The following is an 18,373-nucleotide window of genomic DNA, read 5'->3' on the forward strand; positions in this document are numbered from 1 at the left end:
AAAAAAAAGAAAAACAACATCATCATCAAAGAGTAAAGTCGGTACTGAAGCCAAAGAGACAGAGAGTACAAACTAAAACGTTAAAAGTACAAATTCCCCCGGAGCACGTGGAGTTCCCAGTTGCCGGCTGATGGAACAGGCAGCCGCTCGTGTGGTTTCACTGTCTCTTGGTCCCAGTTGCGTGTCGGTTGGTGCTGAGTGTCGCCGGCTGCTCGTGTCCCTTCTGCTGCTATTGCTCGGTGAGGTGCTCTCTGGTTTCGCCGTGTTTGGAGGGCTGGTTGGGCGACGGGGCCTGGGAGGGGTGTGTACCAGAGGGCATGGTGTGGGCGATGGGCACCCCACCCGGGACGAGGCCCTCTAACGCTCCGGGGATGCCGCCCGGAGCCACTCCGACCACACCTGGCGGGTATCTGGTGAGCGGGAGGGAGGGTCAAAGGTTAGTGCTGCGACTGGTCTGATCCCCAGAGTGAACAGTTCTGACATCTATCATACTATTGGCTCTTTTCACCACAGGAACTTTTTCAGAAATTATTATTATTATTTATTGCTCAGGAATCACTGGGGGGGGGGGGGGGAGTTGTTTCTTTGCTGTCTGGTGGTCAAACACTTGAGTGTTTTCACATAAGTCTCTAAACTAAACTTAAAGAAACTGAACAATTTAATAAATTATAAAATACATTAAAATATCAATTCCAGTTGCATAACAGTACATTTAAAAAAAGGCGCTTTGTTGTCTACATGAAAAATAATCTCTTGGCTGCTGCTACAGATTCTATTATTAAGTGTTTTGTCAGAATTGTCAGTTTACAGAGCTTTTACAGGTTGTGTAAAAATCTTCACATTAAAGAAGCTGAAACTGTTAAAAGCTTTTCATAGACACATAATTTCAGAAAAATTTTATCTCAAGCACAGATTTTATTCTTGAATTGTTTAATTTGTCTGAACTTTATGGTTCCTGAGACGAAGCATAAAAATAAATACACAAAAACAGACGATCAGTTCCTCAGACACATTTTTTGGGGTGAAAAGAGCCTTTACATTTGAATATTCTGGGGGAAGAAAAACACACCATTCAACCAGAGAAGAAGAAAAAGAACGATACAGTTCAGTTTTAACAGAAGGTGCCCAAGGAACCCCCGTAAAGGAGAGAGAGACCATAAAGCATGATTCCATCTGAACGGCTTCACCTCATGCTTACTGGGACATTCCCAAAAAATAACCCCACATTCACTTCCATCCATCTCTGCTCTGTGTTCAGTCAAACAGGGGGAGGGGGTGCTGGGGGGATTATAGAGGAGGGGAGGGACACACATCGGGTGACCAGCAGGGGGGAGAGTTCCTATCCGGGACCTCCAGGGAAGAGGCTGTCGGCCCGGATTCGGTCGTATTTACCTGCTCCTGATTCTAGGCATTAATTTTGTCTTGGGGGACGCCGCTTGCTACGGCCTGAAGAGTTTGGTTCATTTGGCTGTGTGAGAGAAGAACATGGAAGTGGACATGCTGAGATCAGGAAGGGCCCAGAGGAGGAGGACAGGGGGGGGACATGGTGGTCAGAGTTACAACGCTACAGCTACACAGGGCGGTCAGTCGGGGGGGGACACTAGGGTCTACAGCAGACTAGTCAGCGATTCATTTAGATTATAAAATTCAATACAGAGGAGAAGAGATGGGAATTCAATGGCATTTGAGGATTTATGTCTTAACGTAGCAAGAAGGGAATGAAAAATACAAAATATTATAAATAAATAAGCGGTCAAACTGTTTCTGACCTTCTAGCGTTTGAAATATTAAAAACAAAACAATTACAAGGTTATTATAAAACACATGGGTCAACGTTTCATTTGCAAGAGACATATTAAAGGAAACACTAAAACGACAACCCAGCCTTCATTTTCTTTTTCTACCTCTACTCGAGATCGTCTTTCAGTTCGAAAGCAGCACTTATTGATTTCACGGTCAGATTTTCTGAAGCTTTCACTCAAATGTCCTCTGCTTGTGCTCGAGTTCCTGAGCTCCAGCTTCAGCTCTTCACCTGGAAGCTCACGCTGCTCCTGTGCGCACAAATTTTTTGTGCAACAAGTCTGTTAGAACCTCCTTTACGTCTTCGAGAGTCTAACACGGGAACCTCACCCTCTACTACAGAAAAAACAACAACACTGTCCTGGAGCAGGAGTCAACATGGAGTCATCAAATCCAGGATAACAACTATAAAAACAAACTAGACGTCAGCCTGTTGATTTTTTACATATTTTAGCAAAACTAAGGAAACGAGGGCAATTTAATTTGTCATCTCTACGCCTGGTTTTCTATTGGTTGGGGGATATTGACAGACTTGTTGCACAAAAAAATTTAAGAGTATAATAAAAATCTAAGAGCACAGGAGGAATCTGAGGCTCCGAGGCAACATGGCGGCAAAGAGAAGAGCTGAAGCTGGAGTATATTCGAGCGCGAGCGCACGGTTTAGAGTCTTTGACTGAAAGCTCTTGAATAAAGGTAGGAAAAAAAGACCATAAATATTTGTGAAATACAATGAATGGCTTGTTGTACTTTCGCGTTTTGGTTCCTACCTGTAGGTGGCGCCGTTGAGCTCGTGGTGAACCCCTGGTTGATCCATAACCGCCCACGGTGCCGTGGTGACGAAGAACTCCTTGTTGACGCAGTTTCGTAGGCTGTCGGGGATTCGACCTGCGACACGAGCCAAACACACACGGTTAGGAGAAGAGATGGACCCGACTCATTACAGGGACCAGATGTGTTGATGAGCGCAGACACAGACACACACATCAGGCCCGGACACACACATGCAAATTAAGCTCATTCAACAATCTGGATGTTTTGTGAGGAGCCAGCGCTGCGGGCTCAGCTCTGCGTCGGGGAAGCTAATGATGACATCTATTAAGGCGTCCAGATTTAATAAAGGCTGCCCAGGGCCCAGTGAAGTGGAAATGTGGCAACTGGGAAAGAACTGCGTGCAACAGGTCACATGGTGGGGCCGAGGCTGAGGGATGTGAAGGAAGCAGTGGAGGAGGGATACAAAAGGATTTCACATTTTGTTTAGTCAGGTCGTAAATTGAATTTAAATGCGTTCATGTACCGGTGACGGCTCGTCGGATCTCGGTGGCGGCCGCCTCCCTCATCTCCAGGGAGGCCTGCTCGCTGTACCAGGCTGTGTGCGGCGTGCAGATCAGGTTGGGGGCGTCTTTCAGCGGGCCCTGAGCAAAACTGGAACACACACACACACACACACACAGGGAAATAAGTTAAGCTTCACAAAAACACTCATGAGATCACACCTGCTGTCACAAATTACTTTTTGTGTCATTCTAAAGGATTCCGAGGTTTCTTCTTTGTTGAATATCAGACAGATACTCTTACTCAGGAAGCCCAGGAGAAAATGTCAGACCCTGTTAATCACAAATGCCGCCATTTTCTCCCAAACTCTCATCTTTCCCTCTCATGGGGCTTTTCAGAAATAGATTATCCACCTCCTTCCTCCTCTCCCTCTATCCCCGTAACACCTCCTCCGGTCGTGTGTATGTGTGTGTGTCTGTGTGTGATGTGTATCGCCCTCAATCAGGGTTGTGTCGCGCCGGAAGGGCCGAAAGTTACAAAACACTCCCCCCTGGTGAAATACTGGGTCAGTGGAGCGTGAGTCTGAGTTTCCTGGAGCAGCCCGTCAGCTGAGCAGCCGGCCAGAAACCAGCAGCCCCTGAAGTAACCCCCCCCCCCCCCCCGACCGGCCCATGAAGCGTGAGCGACACATCACCACACGCTGCCCTCGGAGACGGGGAACATGGCTCTTAGAAAGGTGGAAAACTGAGACGCATGTCCAGATGTTAGCCCTCGAGTGACGGCAGGAGGGGAGTGGAGAGGAGGAGTTGGTGTCAGTCGTATTAGAGACTGAACAGACTAATGCCTGAGGTTTGCCATATTCAATAAATGGAGATAATTATCACTTTAGAAACATAATATTAAAAACATATATATATTTTTTTGAGGATTTCAGGATACTTTGATTGAAACACTACAAAATATTCACCATTATATCTAAATTTATACATTGATCAAATTCATCAAAAACCATCTATAACATACCCACTACATTAATGAAATGTATATCCAATAATAAATGAATACAAGTTATTGTTTTATAGTAGAATTTCTTCTTCTTTAGTTTGCTTTGGGCCAAAATTCAATACACAAATACAAAATTAACTAAAATGTGCTGGTGTGAAAATATAAAATAATTTATCAATGTTTAAAAATCTTTTGAACAAAACTAGAGATTTGCAAAGTTTTCGTTCTACAAAAGAAATGAAAACAAGAGAATGAAAATAGTAAACACTGGTTTGTAAGAGATGAGATCACAGTTCTGAAGTGTGTGATGTTGATTTGTACATTTCAAAATATCTGTTCCCTAGAAACATTTTCCCATCCTGAAAACTGCTCTGATCGAACACATGAAGAGGAAGGAGGAGAAGAAGAAGTAGAAGAAAATGCGTCTCAGCACATTCAACCTTCCGCCAGCAGCCGGGAATAAAGTGAACTCTCCATCTCCTGAATCCCATTAACTGCTGCACCCTGGAGGAGCCTCTTAGAGGAGTGAGAGCCATCTTTAACTCATCATGTCTGAAATTGTTTCTGCTCGCCCGTCCGAGTGTAACTTGTAAACCCCCCCCTGTTTTTTAAAATAAAAACCTGATCTGTCCTGGTTTGAGAGAATTCCTCGTGTGTGTACATGTGCTCACCTGAAGGGCTCCGTCTCGTGCACGTCCAGGGCGGCTCCACGTATCCTGCCCTCCTTCAGCGCCTGGGCCAAGGCCTTCTCATCCACCAGACCGCCCCGCGCAGTGTTGACCAGGAACGCACCCTGACGCATCTGTGGCGACACATTAACACAAACACATCAGCACAGGGGAGCAGAGATCGAGCCGTTTATCTACAGATGAAAGATCAGATGTGTGAGCGTGTGTGTTTGTGTGTGGTTTGTGTGTGTGTGTGTGTTTGTGTGTGGTTTTGAGCATCCGTCAGCCTGACAGTCGAATTAATCTAAAACGAAACATCAATCCGCATTGAATGTCGGTAAATTAGAGTCTTAAAACACGCGACACCCGACCGATTGAGGGGGGGGGAACTGGGATATCTTTGTTCTGTCTGACACCTGAAGAAGATCCAGGTGACAGGCGGCCCCTGGGAGACAGAGCGTCAGATGTAGATACAGAGAAGACTCTATCCACAAAGCCAGAGATGAAATGAGGGATGAGCTGGAAGATGAGGCAATGCCACCATCCCGTGCTGCTTTTTTTTTTGGGGGGGGGGGGGGAGGGGGGCACAACAAAAAAGTGTAAGAAGAAAAAAAAAAATCAAATGAATATGCTCTGAAGAAAGTAATCCCTTAATCTTGACAAAAGCTGAAATCCAGGGGCATGAAAAGCCTTTACGCTGGCAGGCAGTCTTTTACCAGGCCTTGGTGGTTTTGACACACACAGAAACACACACACACACACACACACACACACACACACACACACACACACACACACACACACACACACACACACACACACACACACACACACACACACACACACACACACACACACACACACACACACACACACACACACACACACACACACACACACGTTTCCACTTTAGGAGCTGAGAACGACTGCCAAGATTTTGGGTGAGGAAAGTGTTCTTTCCTTGCAGCCCTTAAGAGGCAGCTGAGGAGGAGAAAAAAAAGACAGTGAGTAACTAGGTGAGTCTTTTACCCTTCACCCACTTCTCCTCGCCCGCCGCAAAACTCAGGGAGAAGGGCGCACGAGAGACCAGGCCCAAACCGAGCGAGAGTTTAGGCAGATGCCTCTTTGGGGGCCCTTGCAGTTCTTCCGCTTCCCTGCAGATGTCACCCAAGGGCGGCGCCTCGGAGCGCGCTTATTGACTGGGAGAGAGCGGCACTTTTCCCCTCAGCGCTCTCGGCCCCCCCGCTGTGCAGCCGAGTCGATATATTTGCTGTAGCCACGGGCTGGCGCTAATTGCATTTGACAGAGCAAAGGAATGAATTTGTGTCCAGCTTTGGTGGAGCTTAAGATAAAGAGCAGGGAATGTGCAGGCAGGCTGCGGCTGCCGGTTCCCCTCTCTCTCTCTCTCTCTTCTCTGTATATATTCACACCGACTATAATGCTCGGTGGGACGGCCTCCAGGCTGTCAGGGTAATAATACACCAGCAGCTCTGCTTGTCTACCTGTAAGATAGCGCTGCTTTAAGCCCAGGTCAGGTCACAGCTGCTCAGTGGGATGTTGAGCTCTGTCTGGATGACACGTCTGCGTGCGCGTGCATGTGTGTGTGTCTGCGTGTGTGTGTGTGTTTTCTACCTGTTTGATGGTGAAGTCGTTGATGAGGTGGTGGTTGTGTTCGTTCAGGTTGCAGTGTAGGGAGACGCAGTCGCTCTGGTAGAGCAGGTCCTGCAGGGTGTAGACGCGCTGGACGCCCAGCGAGCGCTCCAGGCCGTCCTGCAGGTAGGGGTCGTAGAAGATGACGTTGAAGCCGAAGACCTTGGCTCGCACCGCCACCGCCTGGCCCGATCGCCCTGAGGGGACACGCACACACAAGCAGACGGTGATTAATCGTGGTCACAGAGGAGCAGAGATGTATTTCATTTATATTTACCTCCCCCTAGGAGGTTATGTTTTCATCTGCTTCCGTTTCTAAGCAGGTTTAAGAAAAGATTACTGGACGGATTTCCACTTCACTTGGTGGAGGTTGTGGTACAAGTCAGGGAAGAACCTATTTTCGCATTTTTCCGTTTTTCCCAAGGATTAATTCATTCATCATGATGGAAAAAAAATAGGGGACTGATATGTGTGTGTAATTTCGCCCCCTGATCAGGAACCGTGCAAAAGCTCCTCCACAAAATTGCATGGAAATCGGTTAGATACATTTTGCGTAATCCTGCTAATAAATAAACAAACGCAGATGAAAACATAAATGTCTTGATGGAGGCAAGGAGAGGAAGAGATGGATGGAGGGATGGAGGGATGGATGGATGGAGGGATGGATGGATGAGTACAGGGCTGTAAACACATCATAATGAATCCTTATAAAAGCCCCTAACATCTTCAGCGTTGAGTACGTGAAAGAACAAAACAAAAAACTTTCAGACAACATTTAACATCCTACGAAACTCTGAGGTAACATGAAGCCGAGAGACACCGAGTCTCTCGCAGCCATTTGTTGTGTAGGAGTGCAGCGAGTGTCCACTCTGCTCAGCAGCAGAGAGGGAGAGGGAGAGAGGGAGGGATGGTGGGAGAGTTAAGAGAGAGGGAGAGATGGAGGGAGAGTTTAGAGAGAGAGCGAGAGTCTGATGCTGGTGAAAAGGATCGATACCGTTCTTTACAAGGTCCCGTCTTGTGTTAATCTGAAGCTCTACAGCTGCAGCATAAAAACTCAGGACACTAATCCTGAAATCCAGTCTCCTTCATGCAGGTGATGGATAATAAACTGCTATTTAAGATGATTTTAATTAGGTTTTTATACAGTAAAATTAAATATGTATTTCCACTTCTGTCATATTATTTTTCACTCCATATTTCCCAGAATACCTTCTGCCACCACACAGGGCACGAGCTGGTTGGACTTGTTGTTTTCAAACTGTTGGTTTAAAGTGTGGGTTGAAAGAGACATTCTGACGACGACAGTGGCGGCAGCAGCAGCAGGAGGAGGAGGAGGAGGAATGAGTTGTTCCACTAAAACACTCCAGGTCGTTGCGGCTGCAGTACAACCTGATTTACAGTGTGTATGTGTGTGTATGTGTGTGTGTGTGTGTGTGTGTGTGTGTGTGTGTGTGTGTGTGTGTGTGTGTGGCACAAGGACTTTTTACATGTGTTTGTGGGATTTCTGGAAAATTGGTGCAAAGTGGTGGGTTAAGATAGAAACTGCATATTTTAGCGAAGTACAATAAATTCAGTTGAGGTTGATATTTTCTGTATTTAAAAATATCTCTCTAGCTGCACTGGAAATAGTCTAAATATTCAAAAAGATCCCAATTGTGTCTTTTTTTTATATATACCTGAGAACCTGAAAACTGAGTTTGTCAGCCTCCCTCGTTCTCTCGCTGCACTAATCAATGTGACGAGCAGTGAGTGTTCACTGTCACCAGGGGGCTCAGGTTAATCTGAATTTGACTGATCTTCAACAGCTCACATCTCCGTGTGGTCGACCTTGGCTTTGTGCTGCTCATTTATCCACAGTCAAGGGGACATCGAGCACATCAGATAAAATTCTGAGTCTGTGTCGAGCCGAACTAATGATCATCTCTTTAATAATTTAAATCATAATAAGCTGCGAAGCAATTGAACTCGAGTTCAGTTCAACTATTCAGAATATATATTATCACTTAAATAAGTAAAGCTGTAATTTAAATTTTCTTTTTATTTAAATGTTATCTCTAATTATTTTCGAGCAGGAACAACAAAAACTTCTGTTCAATTTTATTACCTTTTATTCACAAGCATTTACTTATTTGTTTGGGCCATTTAGATGTAATAGTATTAAATCTAAAACAAGTCACGCCAAATGAATTTGTCAGAGTGTTTGAGTGCACAGGCCTTAAAGGATGGAAGATAACTGTAAGTGCTCCTGTGGCTATTGTCCCCACCAGAGCCAGAGGTTTTGTCTGTCTGTGTCATTGCAGCCTGCAGAGTTGTGCGTCTGGCTGTGTGTGTGTGTGTGTGCAGAGTCCCACAAACAAACACCAGGAGGCCTCCGCTCTCTCCTCAACCTCCCGCTGGCAGTGACACTGTGCTAGAGACGACATGAGCCAGGGAGGTCGGGAGGGGGGGGGGGGTGTACGGAGGTGGGAGGATTGGGTGGGAACAAATAAATTGGTGGGGGCGCTTTTCTTTGCCAGGACCCACTGCACAGTAAATCTAGGCAGATGTCTGGGACTTGAAGGGGGGAGGAGAAGGTTGTGTGTTTATGTGTGTGTGTATATGTGTGTGTGTGTGTGTGTGTGTGTGTGTGTGTGTGTGAGGGGGGGGGGGGGGCAGTATGTGGACACAGAGATAAGGTGGCACTCTGGAAAGGTTTTCGAGCGGACAGAGTATCTGTCAGCCCAGTGATGTTGTCGAGACAGGGCAGAATGACACACAAACACACAATCAGCAGTAAAACACGTGCAGGAGGGGACACACACACACACACACACACACACACAGACATAGAATCCACACAGCCATGAGGGGTCTGAAATGGCAGGGGCGAGATGTCGAGGTATCACGGCGATACGTTAGAGAAGTTGAAGACAGGAGACGGGAGAATAGACGGAGGTATAATGGTGAGCGTTAGAGCAGTGGGATGAGAGGAGAGAACAGTGGCAGAGAAAAGGAAGTCAGCCTGGAGGGAGGTGAAACAGACAACCTTGAGATAATCTGCTGGACGGGCAGAGGGAGAAAAATAACCTTATCAGGGCAGGAAAGCAGACGGCAAACTGAGCAGGGAGAGGATATGAAAACAGAGGGGGAGGCATGGAAACAGAGCGAGAGAGGGAAAAATAAAATAAGAGTAAAAGGGAAGAAGGGAAGAGTTTTAAACCCGCTGAGGGAGGCGGAGGCGTAAATGCATATTTTGTATTTACCGAAGCCGATGAGGCCGAGGGTCTCGCCACGGATGCGGGCGGCGCCGGAGGCCACCTCGCGGATCTGCTCCACGCTCTGGACCCGCGTGCCCTCCCGGAGAGCCTGGTAGAGCCAGGTGTTCCGCCTGTAGAGGTTCAGGATGTGGCACAGGGTGGAGTCCGCCGTCTCCTCCACGGCTGCAGAGGGAATGTTACACACAGCGATTCCTGAAGAGAGAGAGAGAGAGAGAGAGAGATTAGGGATGAGATGAAAATATCAATATCATAATTTTTTAAACATGTAATTTATAATTCTAAAATAATCAGGATGATCAGCGGATTCTGGATTTATTTCTCAATAATAGAGATCTTTATGTGTAGAGTGCTATTATATATGAAGAAATTATAAGTTTGTGCAGATCTGAATAATTATATTTTTAAGTCGGTAACTGTACAGTAACAAATATTACTTTCAGCTATATAATAGAATGGATATTCTGCCCATGTTCAATGTTTACACTTTGCAGAAAGTCCCTGTGTATATGGAATATGTATTTGATCTCAATACATGTAAATTAACATCTTAAAACTGAGATAAGAGTAAATTAGGGTCAGTAAGAGATTGATTGCATGTTTGAAACTGGATGAATTTGATTTATTGTAAAACATTTCTCTCAATATTTATCACCGTTTGGCAAATGAATGTAAAAATACATTTACTGTATTATCATCTCATTGATTCACAGAAAAAATAATCTTTCAGAACACATCTGGATACTTGTTATGACAGTTTTCACATAATCTTGTAAAAAAATAACGAGACATGATTAAACCATTATAATATGATCCTATTAAAAGTCAATATAACGTTTATTTAATTATTCTTATTAAACTTATTCTATGTAAACTTATGAATGTGCATAACGTCGCAACTTTTAGACATTTTCAGCCACAACTTCTCCTCCAGTGCATTGGCTCATAATTGTGTTGCATTGAGGGAACTCAAACCTCCTGACCCTGTGGTATTACCTTGCTTATCTTCCACAACACAAAGGTTTTTTCAGTATATTTATTTATTTCCCTGCCGCACTTAAGCACGTCTGCCTGCCCTCGCTCTCCTCTAATGTCCTCGTCCTCGCCCTGTATCTCACAGTAACAGCACAGCCGCGCGTCTGGACAGCAAAATAATAATTAAAAAAACAGAGTCCGCTCAATCAGTGGCCTCTTTTCTTCTCCACCCCCCCCGCCCCAAGAATGGCAGCCATATCAGCGCCGCCTCCTCCAGCCGCGATAGCTTTTGACTCCTGCGTAGCGAGGCAAAGCGCCTTTGGTGAGTGGGTGGCGGTTAGACGCAGTATCTCGTGTTGGCAGGGAAATGGCAGCTTTGTCAAGTGTACGGGTTGTTTGAGCCACCAGCCAGCAGAGAGATGTTCAGAGGGAAAGACCGAACTCTCCTCTCCCTCTCTCTCTCTCTCTCTCTCTCTCGCTCTGTGTTTCTTCCTGGTTTTCTGTCTCTTTGAACATTCGGGCTCACAGCGGGGGGGTTCGCCATTCACTCTTTAATTCAGCCTTTGATACCGCTCTCAAAATCCATATTGTGTGGAAGAGGGAGAGGAAGCGGTAAACACGTTCGGAGCAGCCACTGTCTGCTGTGTGATCTCACTTCCAACTCGGAAGGCAGCGCCCACCTTCAGCCAATCACTGCCATTTTAATAATACAGGTTAGTGGCGTGATGAACCGTCCTGTTGAGAGTCACCTTAATCTGATAACAGGCACTCGAGGTATCATACGTGATCATCAAAACAACATGGGATAGGAGAAATTTAGCCATTAAACTAAGAATGTCTAAAATCAAAGGAACTATGGGTTCTCTGTGTCTTGGACTGGTCCCATTTATTTTGATATAGGTTCATTTTAGAGCTCTTTTCCAGCTCCTAATTTATCTCAACAGTATACTATCACCTATATAAAAATAAAAGCATGATGCAGGATTTCAACAGTTAAAGGTGAATTGGAAAAAATATATATTTTAAAATCAGCACGGTAGTTTATAATAATCATTAAATCGTCCAGAAGGTTTGGTCTTTGGTTTTTGAGCCATTGCTTATCTGAAGTGTGTTTGTGTGTGTGTGTGTGTGTGTGTGTGTGTGTGTGTGTGTGTGTGTGTGTGTGTGTGTGCGTGTGCGTATACATTAGTGGACTAGTAAATTAGTTCCTACCTAGCTCTCCAGCAGCCTTGATGTCGATGTTGTCGTATCCACTGCCGATACGAATGATGATGCGCAGAGCTTTGAACTTCTCCAGATCCTCTCTGGTCAGGGTGATGGTGTGGTACATCATGGCTCCCACCGCCTCATTGAGCACCTGCACACACGCACATTGAGAAAAGTTTGATCCAGCATTTCATACACAACACGGAACACGGCCACCAGACCGTCTGGGTTCATGATAACACATGACAATCACAAGAGCAGCCATGGAAATCACATGTCTGCCATGACTTTGGACACTTCAGCCAAATGTTTAAGATTTCACAGTGAAGAGGACAGGGTGGGGGGGGGAGCAGTCATCACATGGTCACCAGCAGCACTGACACACTGTCCTGTTACAGACCGGAGCTGGAAGTGGAAACAAGTCATTACATTGTCTGGAGGGGGCCGCGGCTCTGCACGGTCATCACAATTGCTCTCAGACCCCGAGGGTGGTTACGGACAAAGGATGAGGACAAGTGACTGCACAGAGAGGTCAGGGGGGTGGGGGGGGGGGGGGGGGGGGGGGGGCGGCGGCAGCTGATTGCTGGATAACCCCGCGGACCCGCAGAGACACATTTTGTTGAACCCTGATGACCTTTTGACCCATTTACATCCGACAGAGGAGTGACAGAGCAGAACTCAGGACACATGACGGACTCACTAAACTAAAATGACTAAGCAACACACGCACATTGCTACTCCGTGCCAACAGTTTAATCCCAGTACTGATATCACCAACATGAACATGTGCCTGAAACATGCATGTGATTTCTGCTTTACACTGAGGTGGTCTACGCTGCTCCATTCGTCTTAAATCAAGTACACGTCACAATTTGCAGGAACCATGTGGTGGCGCTGTTGTATCTGTAGCTGCACTGATCAGAGTAAAATCCCAATCATGAGACAAGCATCTAAAAATGTAAACGAGATATACATTTTTGAGAAACCAACAACCAGCAACCAACCAAATGTGATGTTGAAAATCTCAACGTGTACTTGAGTAAAACAAACGCCTAAAAAAATACCGGTCCCACTCCAATGACCTCGATGGGGCCGTCACTGTTAAAGAACTGCTCCTCTGCCACTTGACATGGACAAGGTGACCGGGTCTGATGTGGATCTGAACTATTCCCCCGTCGGTATCAGCCCCTGTCAGCGCCTGCATCACCGCTCTGCATTCACCTCCAGCCAAACTGCATTAGCCTTCCTGTGATTAGCAGATTAGCTCTAAATTTCCATACCCCTTCTATTGGAGCCGTGTCCCCGGCCAGGCCCTTTCAGATTCTAGTTCAAGGTTAAAACACTCCTCACCGACACACACACACACACACACACACACACACACACACACACACATACATACACACACAACCCCCCCCCCCCCCCCATACACACACACACACTGACAAACACATGCATCTCCCTCTGGGCTGAGCCTGGAGGTCTGGTGTTGTTTTTGAGCTGGAGGTCTTTAAGTGCGAGCAGGGAAATCGTCTGAATGTAGTTTACTTCAATGGAAACTCTGACCTAATCTATACCCCCCCCCACCCCCACACCCACCCCTACTCTCCACTGTAACTAAAGCCTTGCTGCTTTCATCATTTCTATCATTTCTGATGACGCCCGGGTTTGGCAGCGAGCCCTTCCCTTTTTGGCCCGGGTGAGCGTGAGAGAGACACAACTTTGTGGTCCTCGTCCTGTGCAGTTTGTGTGTGTGTGTGGTTTGCTGCAGAGAGATTTTATGGCTATGAAATCATCCCACCAGTGAGCGGAGTGGATGTACTGGACGTGAGAGCTGGTTGTAACACTGAGAACAGACTTTCTCCACCTGGCAGAGAGGATCTGCGGTTTTTACAAGGTCTTTTTTTTTAGCATGCAGCACTTTTTAAAAGGGAGATGTGGTCGTAGAATGTTACAAAGAGAAAGCTCAGATCCTTTATTGATCATAACTTTTAAATCCAGTTTGGCAGTGAAGCAAACATGTGAGTAAAATGGAGAAGACTGTTAAAATGAATGAATGAATGAGGCTCACATGACAAAGTGAAGCTTAAATAATAATAAAACATCTCTACACATAAGTGAAAAACTTGTTGAGAGTTTCATGAATAGATAAAACCAGAGTCAGTCCAGTAAGTTATTGAAAGAAAAAGAAGTGGATGAAGAAGAGCTAGAAGAGGTGGAGGATAAAGTAATAGAATAATTGGAAGAAGAAGAAGAATCGGAAAAGGAATAAGAGGAAAAAGAGGAAGTAAATAAATGTGGAAGAAAGAGGAGAAGCAGATTGAGTGGAAGCGGCAGAAGATAAAGAAGAAGATGTGAAAGAAGTGGAATAAGTAGGGAAAGAAGGAGAGGAGGGGGAAGAAGAAGAACAAGAAGAAAGAGTGCAAGAAGTAGAAAAAATAGAGAAAGAAGAAGAATAAGAGGAAACAGAAGAGGAAGAAGAAGAAGAAAAAGAATAGGAAGAAGGCATGAAAGAAGAAAAAAAAGCAGTAGAATCCTCTTTTAATTGTGAATTATGTTTGGACAAACAGGAATTCCCAATCTTTCTTCGAGAGATTCGAACCAGCAACCTTCCATATCTCACAGTAGCTCTAATTTACAACACAGACCTGACATTCATTCGAGTATATTTCCCAAATTATGAAAAATCCCTTTTAACGAGTGCTGAGACAAACAGCTATAAATAACTGATTAGTTGATCAAGAGAAAATGAATAGTGGAACATGGGGCTTAGAAACCAAACATTCACTAGTTCCAGCTTTTCAAAAGTGCGGATTTGCTTCTATTATCTCAGTTGTGCGACAGTAAAGTGACTATCTTTGTGTTTCGATTTGTCGCTCGGACAAAACAAAACATGTGATTTAGTTCAATGAATTCCCGGTGGATCATTTGCTTGCGTGATTATTTCAGCCCTCAGCTTAACACCACAATTGGATGAACGGCATCCAGCAGCAGTGAACAGAGTGTGAGGCCAACGTTGACAATGAGCCATATGGGCCACCGTCCAACTTCTACAAGCCACATGTGACTCTGAGGCTCTGAGACTGTGAGAAAGACGAGGGATCATCGACCTTGGACGAAGATGATGATGATGTTGGGGCCCAGGTGCTGCGTGTGGGATTCAAAATGATATTGTAACTCCATCTTGATCAGCACTGGCCGGTGCGTAGAATCGTCCCCCTCTCACCCGAAAAACAAGAGATAAGCAGGTGGAAGCTTTGACATAACCTCGCTCAACTCTCCTACTCCACCCTCGACCAGACTTTCCCATGAGTTTCAGCTGGCGTCTGCGCTCACAACATCACAAGCGAGACTCATCATCGGGTGCGACTACGCATCCAGGAAAGCAGAGATTGGACATTTTCAATCTACATCGGCCCTGTGGGTATCTAGGCAGCGAGTTATTACAGTGAACTGCTGAATACGCTGGCGAGGTGAACATTACAATCATGTTTTTCCTGATAAGGCAGCGTTAAAACAAACAAAAAGCTCCCCCCCCCCCCCCCGTCTCTCCGCGCCGCCCGAGGTCTTTCATCGAATTGATCTCTATGCAAATGCTTCATTTTTAATATGTCCCATTTTCATAAAAAACAGCGAGAAGAAAGATGTGGCGGCTTCTCGCCCCCGTGTGCAGATGGAGAGATAGCACTGGGGCGATACCCATCTCTGTGGCCATGTTTTGTTTTGCAGCCCTGGTGCAGCATGAAAAGCAATAAAGAGCCTCTACAAGCCAATGTGATTACACGGCATCCCCGCCGTACAAGAATCTCTATTAGAACAACGGCACCGATACAAGCGCCGCGCTCCGTGGCACAAAGTGACGTTAAATCATAATGAAGCCACTGTGTTTTAACTGGCAATTGCATATGGGGCCAATGTAACACACTACACATACCGGCAGTGTGATAGGAACAGAACGAGGCAGACAGGTTCCATCGCTCCATCAGCTTTCTGCAGTTGTAAAGTGTGTATGTGTGCATGCAAACGTGTGTGTTTTCTACCTTCTCGTGTATCTCCTGTGTGGACTGCGCGTCGCAAAAGGCCACAGTTGCCAAGTCTTTCAGGATGGGCATCTCCACGGTGCAGTCACGCCCGTCCAGCAGCGCCACCAGGGGGCGCGGGTGCATTGGCCCGTTCATGATTTGGGGCCGAATACCTGGAGACAGACGGAGGACAGAAAGAAAAAATTATTTTCATATACAGGGGGAATATTTTTTCCGTGGTTATCAGCGGAAAGCGAACACAGCTGGCCATACATTCCACATTCTGTGTTTGCTGAGAGTTGCATAGTCCTTCCGGTACAGTGGCGTCACACATGTCTGGCTGCACGTGGACGTCCACAGGGGTTCATGTGTACTCAGTCTGACATGGGAGGAGGACAACGTCTACGTCACAAGGACCATGATGGACCCCAGAGGACCGGCAGACGTGGAAACTAAGAATTTGGCTTGAATGGCAAACTGACTAGCAGTGTGAGTTTCATTCGTCCTACGTTGTGTAAAGCAGATATGATCCAATTATTGGGGCGAACAAAATGAAATCTCCTCTTACTTTGAATTAAAGTGGAGACTCCTCTGTGTTTGAATATTGGTGGAAACGTTTTAGATAATGTAAATACACAAGTCAACAAATAATACAACAATGGTCTAATAATCTTTAGACATTTTAATGGAGAATAGTTACATATAAATTCTTAAAGCATTTTTTTCCCCTTGTTCAATTGAAACAATCATGAAAGGACGTCGTCCAACTGGCTGGAGTCAATTCATCACTACTTTCTTACAAGGAAAAAATAAGGTAATTATCTGCTCTGTGTGTGTGTGTGTATGTGTGTTTGTGTGTCCATATAACATGCACTTGTGTGTGCACACTGATTACAATATAGTATGAAGCAGGGCTTCTTCCTGCTAACAAGTGTTGCTCAATAAATCAATGCACCTACTCAAGACTGGATTAGTCCACAGTCTCACGTACAGAATCCTCTCCTGGCTCCCAAACACACACAAGCTCTCACACACACACTGACATGTGAATATAAGAGTAGACTATATGCAGTTTGCAGGTGTTGCACATACATGCACTCAATCATAGCCAGAGGCGAATATTCCCCTGTGTGCACATACGACAACTGCACAGCGACAAGCACACACACTGTGCTTGTTCTCATTTCTCAGTTCAAAGGAGAGGATCCACTGAGTGCAAGCAGCAGCTGTGGAACAGAGAGAGAAAAAAGAGAGAGAAAGCTGCACCTTCAGAAACGAGTTTCACTGCTGCCCTGCCTCAAAAGAGCCATGTATCACTGAAATGGAGAGCGCTGGAGGAAACGCTACAAGCCTGAAACAAACCCACAGCCAAATCACATCTGCACTTCAGTGCACTTCACAAAAGTGCACGTTGTAATGCTGGTTTTTTGTCTCCGCTCAAACGCTCTCTCCTTCCCACTCACCACTTCTCTCACTTAGAGTGAGGAGAGCGCGAGGAGAGCCTCCCCCCCCCCCCCCCCCCCCCCCCGGCGGCCTGACCTTCTCACACATCCGACCGAAAACAGACGTGTCACCTTGAGCAGACAGACAATTACCAGTCCTGCTTCATACAATGTTAACAAGTGAGGAGCATCAATATTCATGCTGGATAGATGGAGCTGATAAGGAAAAGCAACATTTCCCCACTGAGTGCTGTGGGCCCTTCTCACCGCTCAGGTCGTGATCTTCACATGCACTCGCCAGCTCTGGATCTGTCCAGGCTGACAAAACAGGCCAAAGAGTCGACCAGAGAGTTCCCGAAGGATGTTTCCCTGTGATTTCATGACATCACTTTTCTTATCTGGTGTTTACGCTCTCTCTCTCTCTCTCCTCTGGTTTGCTTCGAAGAACCATGTCTGGACTCCTAAAGCGTGACCTCACTCTGTGCGTGCATGCATGTGCGAGTGGCGTGCAGGTGTGTGCGTCGGTGTGCTCTTAAAAAGTTATCCCAGGGATTAGGATGACGTCAGGGTTCGAGATAAGTAGGGGGGGGTGGAGGTGAGCGGAGGGCTCATTAGAGACACGCTCCATGGGATTACTCCAGCAGAGGAGGCTGATTAGAGCAGATAAAGGTGAGATTATGAGATGAGAAAGTTGTGTGTGTGTGTGTGTGTGTGTGTGGCCGTTGCACAAACAGCCTGAAACCTACAGCGGGGGAGACAAACAGGTGGAAGCGGGAGGGAGGGAGGGAGGGAGGGAGGGAGGGAGGGAGACAGTGTGGAGTGAAATGAAAATGTAAAACGAGCGTACATAAAAAGAGACTAAACACCGCCTGTTAGCCTGAAACGCTCCCAGGAGACACATCAGGGAAGAAGAGGAGGAGGATGAAAAGGAGGGGAAGCAGATAAACGACAGGAGACGCGCAGAGAGAAGCCCGGGCTGCCGGAAAGCGAGCAGTCCAGCCGAACACAGCCTCTCTGGGCAAGGGGGGGGGGGTCCATGCCCACTCATCACACTCCCCTTTCAAGATGGATGACGTGTC

General features: G+C 46.1%; 1 protein-coding gene across 2 annotated transcripts in view; it reads right to left on the reverse strand.

The window, feature by feature from the left end:
* The window catches only part of LOC128427042 (C-terminal-binding protein 2), a 42,745-nt gene continuing 24,372 nt past the window's right edge, over positions 1-18,373 (reverse strand). Inside the window, exons 2-9 of one of the 2 annotated variants that reach the window (XM_053414122.1) lie at positions 15,871-16,025; positions 11,837-11,981; positions 9,638-9,844; positions 6,378-6,592; positions 4,749-4,879; positions 3,095-3,222; positions 2,568-2,685; positions 1-410 (exon numbers count right to left, since the gene is read on the reverse strand). In XM_053414122.1, coding sequence (XP_053270097.1) covers positions 230-410; positions 2,568-2,685; positions 3,095-3,222; positions 4,749-4,879; positions 6,378-6,592; positions 9,638-9,844; positions 11,837-11,981; positions 15,871-16,025 — 1,280 coding nt within the window. In that variant the 3' untranslated portion in view covers positions 1-229. Of the gene's footprint in view, positions 411-2,567; positions 2,686-3,094; positions 3,223-4,748; positions 4,880-6,377; positions 6,593-9,637; positions 9,845-11,836; positions 11,982-15,870; positions 16,036-18,373 lie in introns of both variants that reach the window. The other variant, XM_053414123.1, reaches the window with a different exon arrangement.

Source organism: Pleuronectes platessa, chromosome 21, assembly GCF_947347685.1.
Source record: "Pleuronectes platessa chromosome 21, fPlePla1.1, whole genome shotgun sequence".
In the NCBI taxonomy this organism is placed as follows: domain Eukaryota; kingdom Metazoa; phylum Chordata; class Actinopteri; order Pleuronectiformes; family Pleuronectidae; genus Pleuronectes; species Pleuronectes platessa.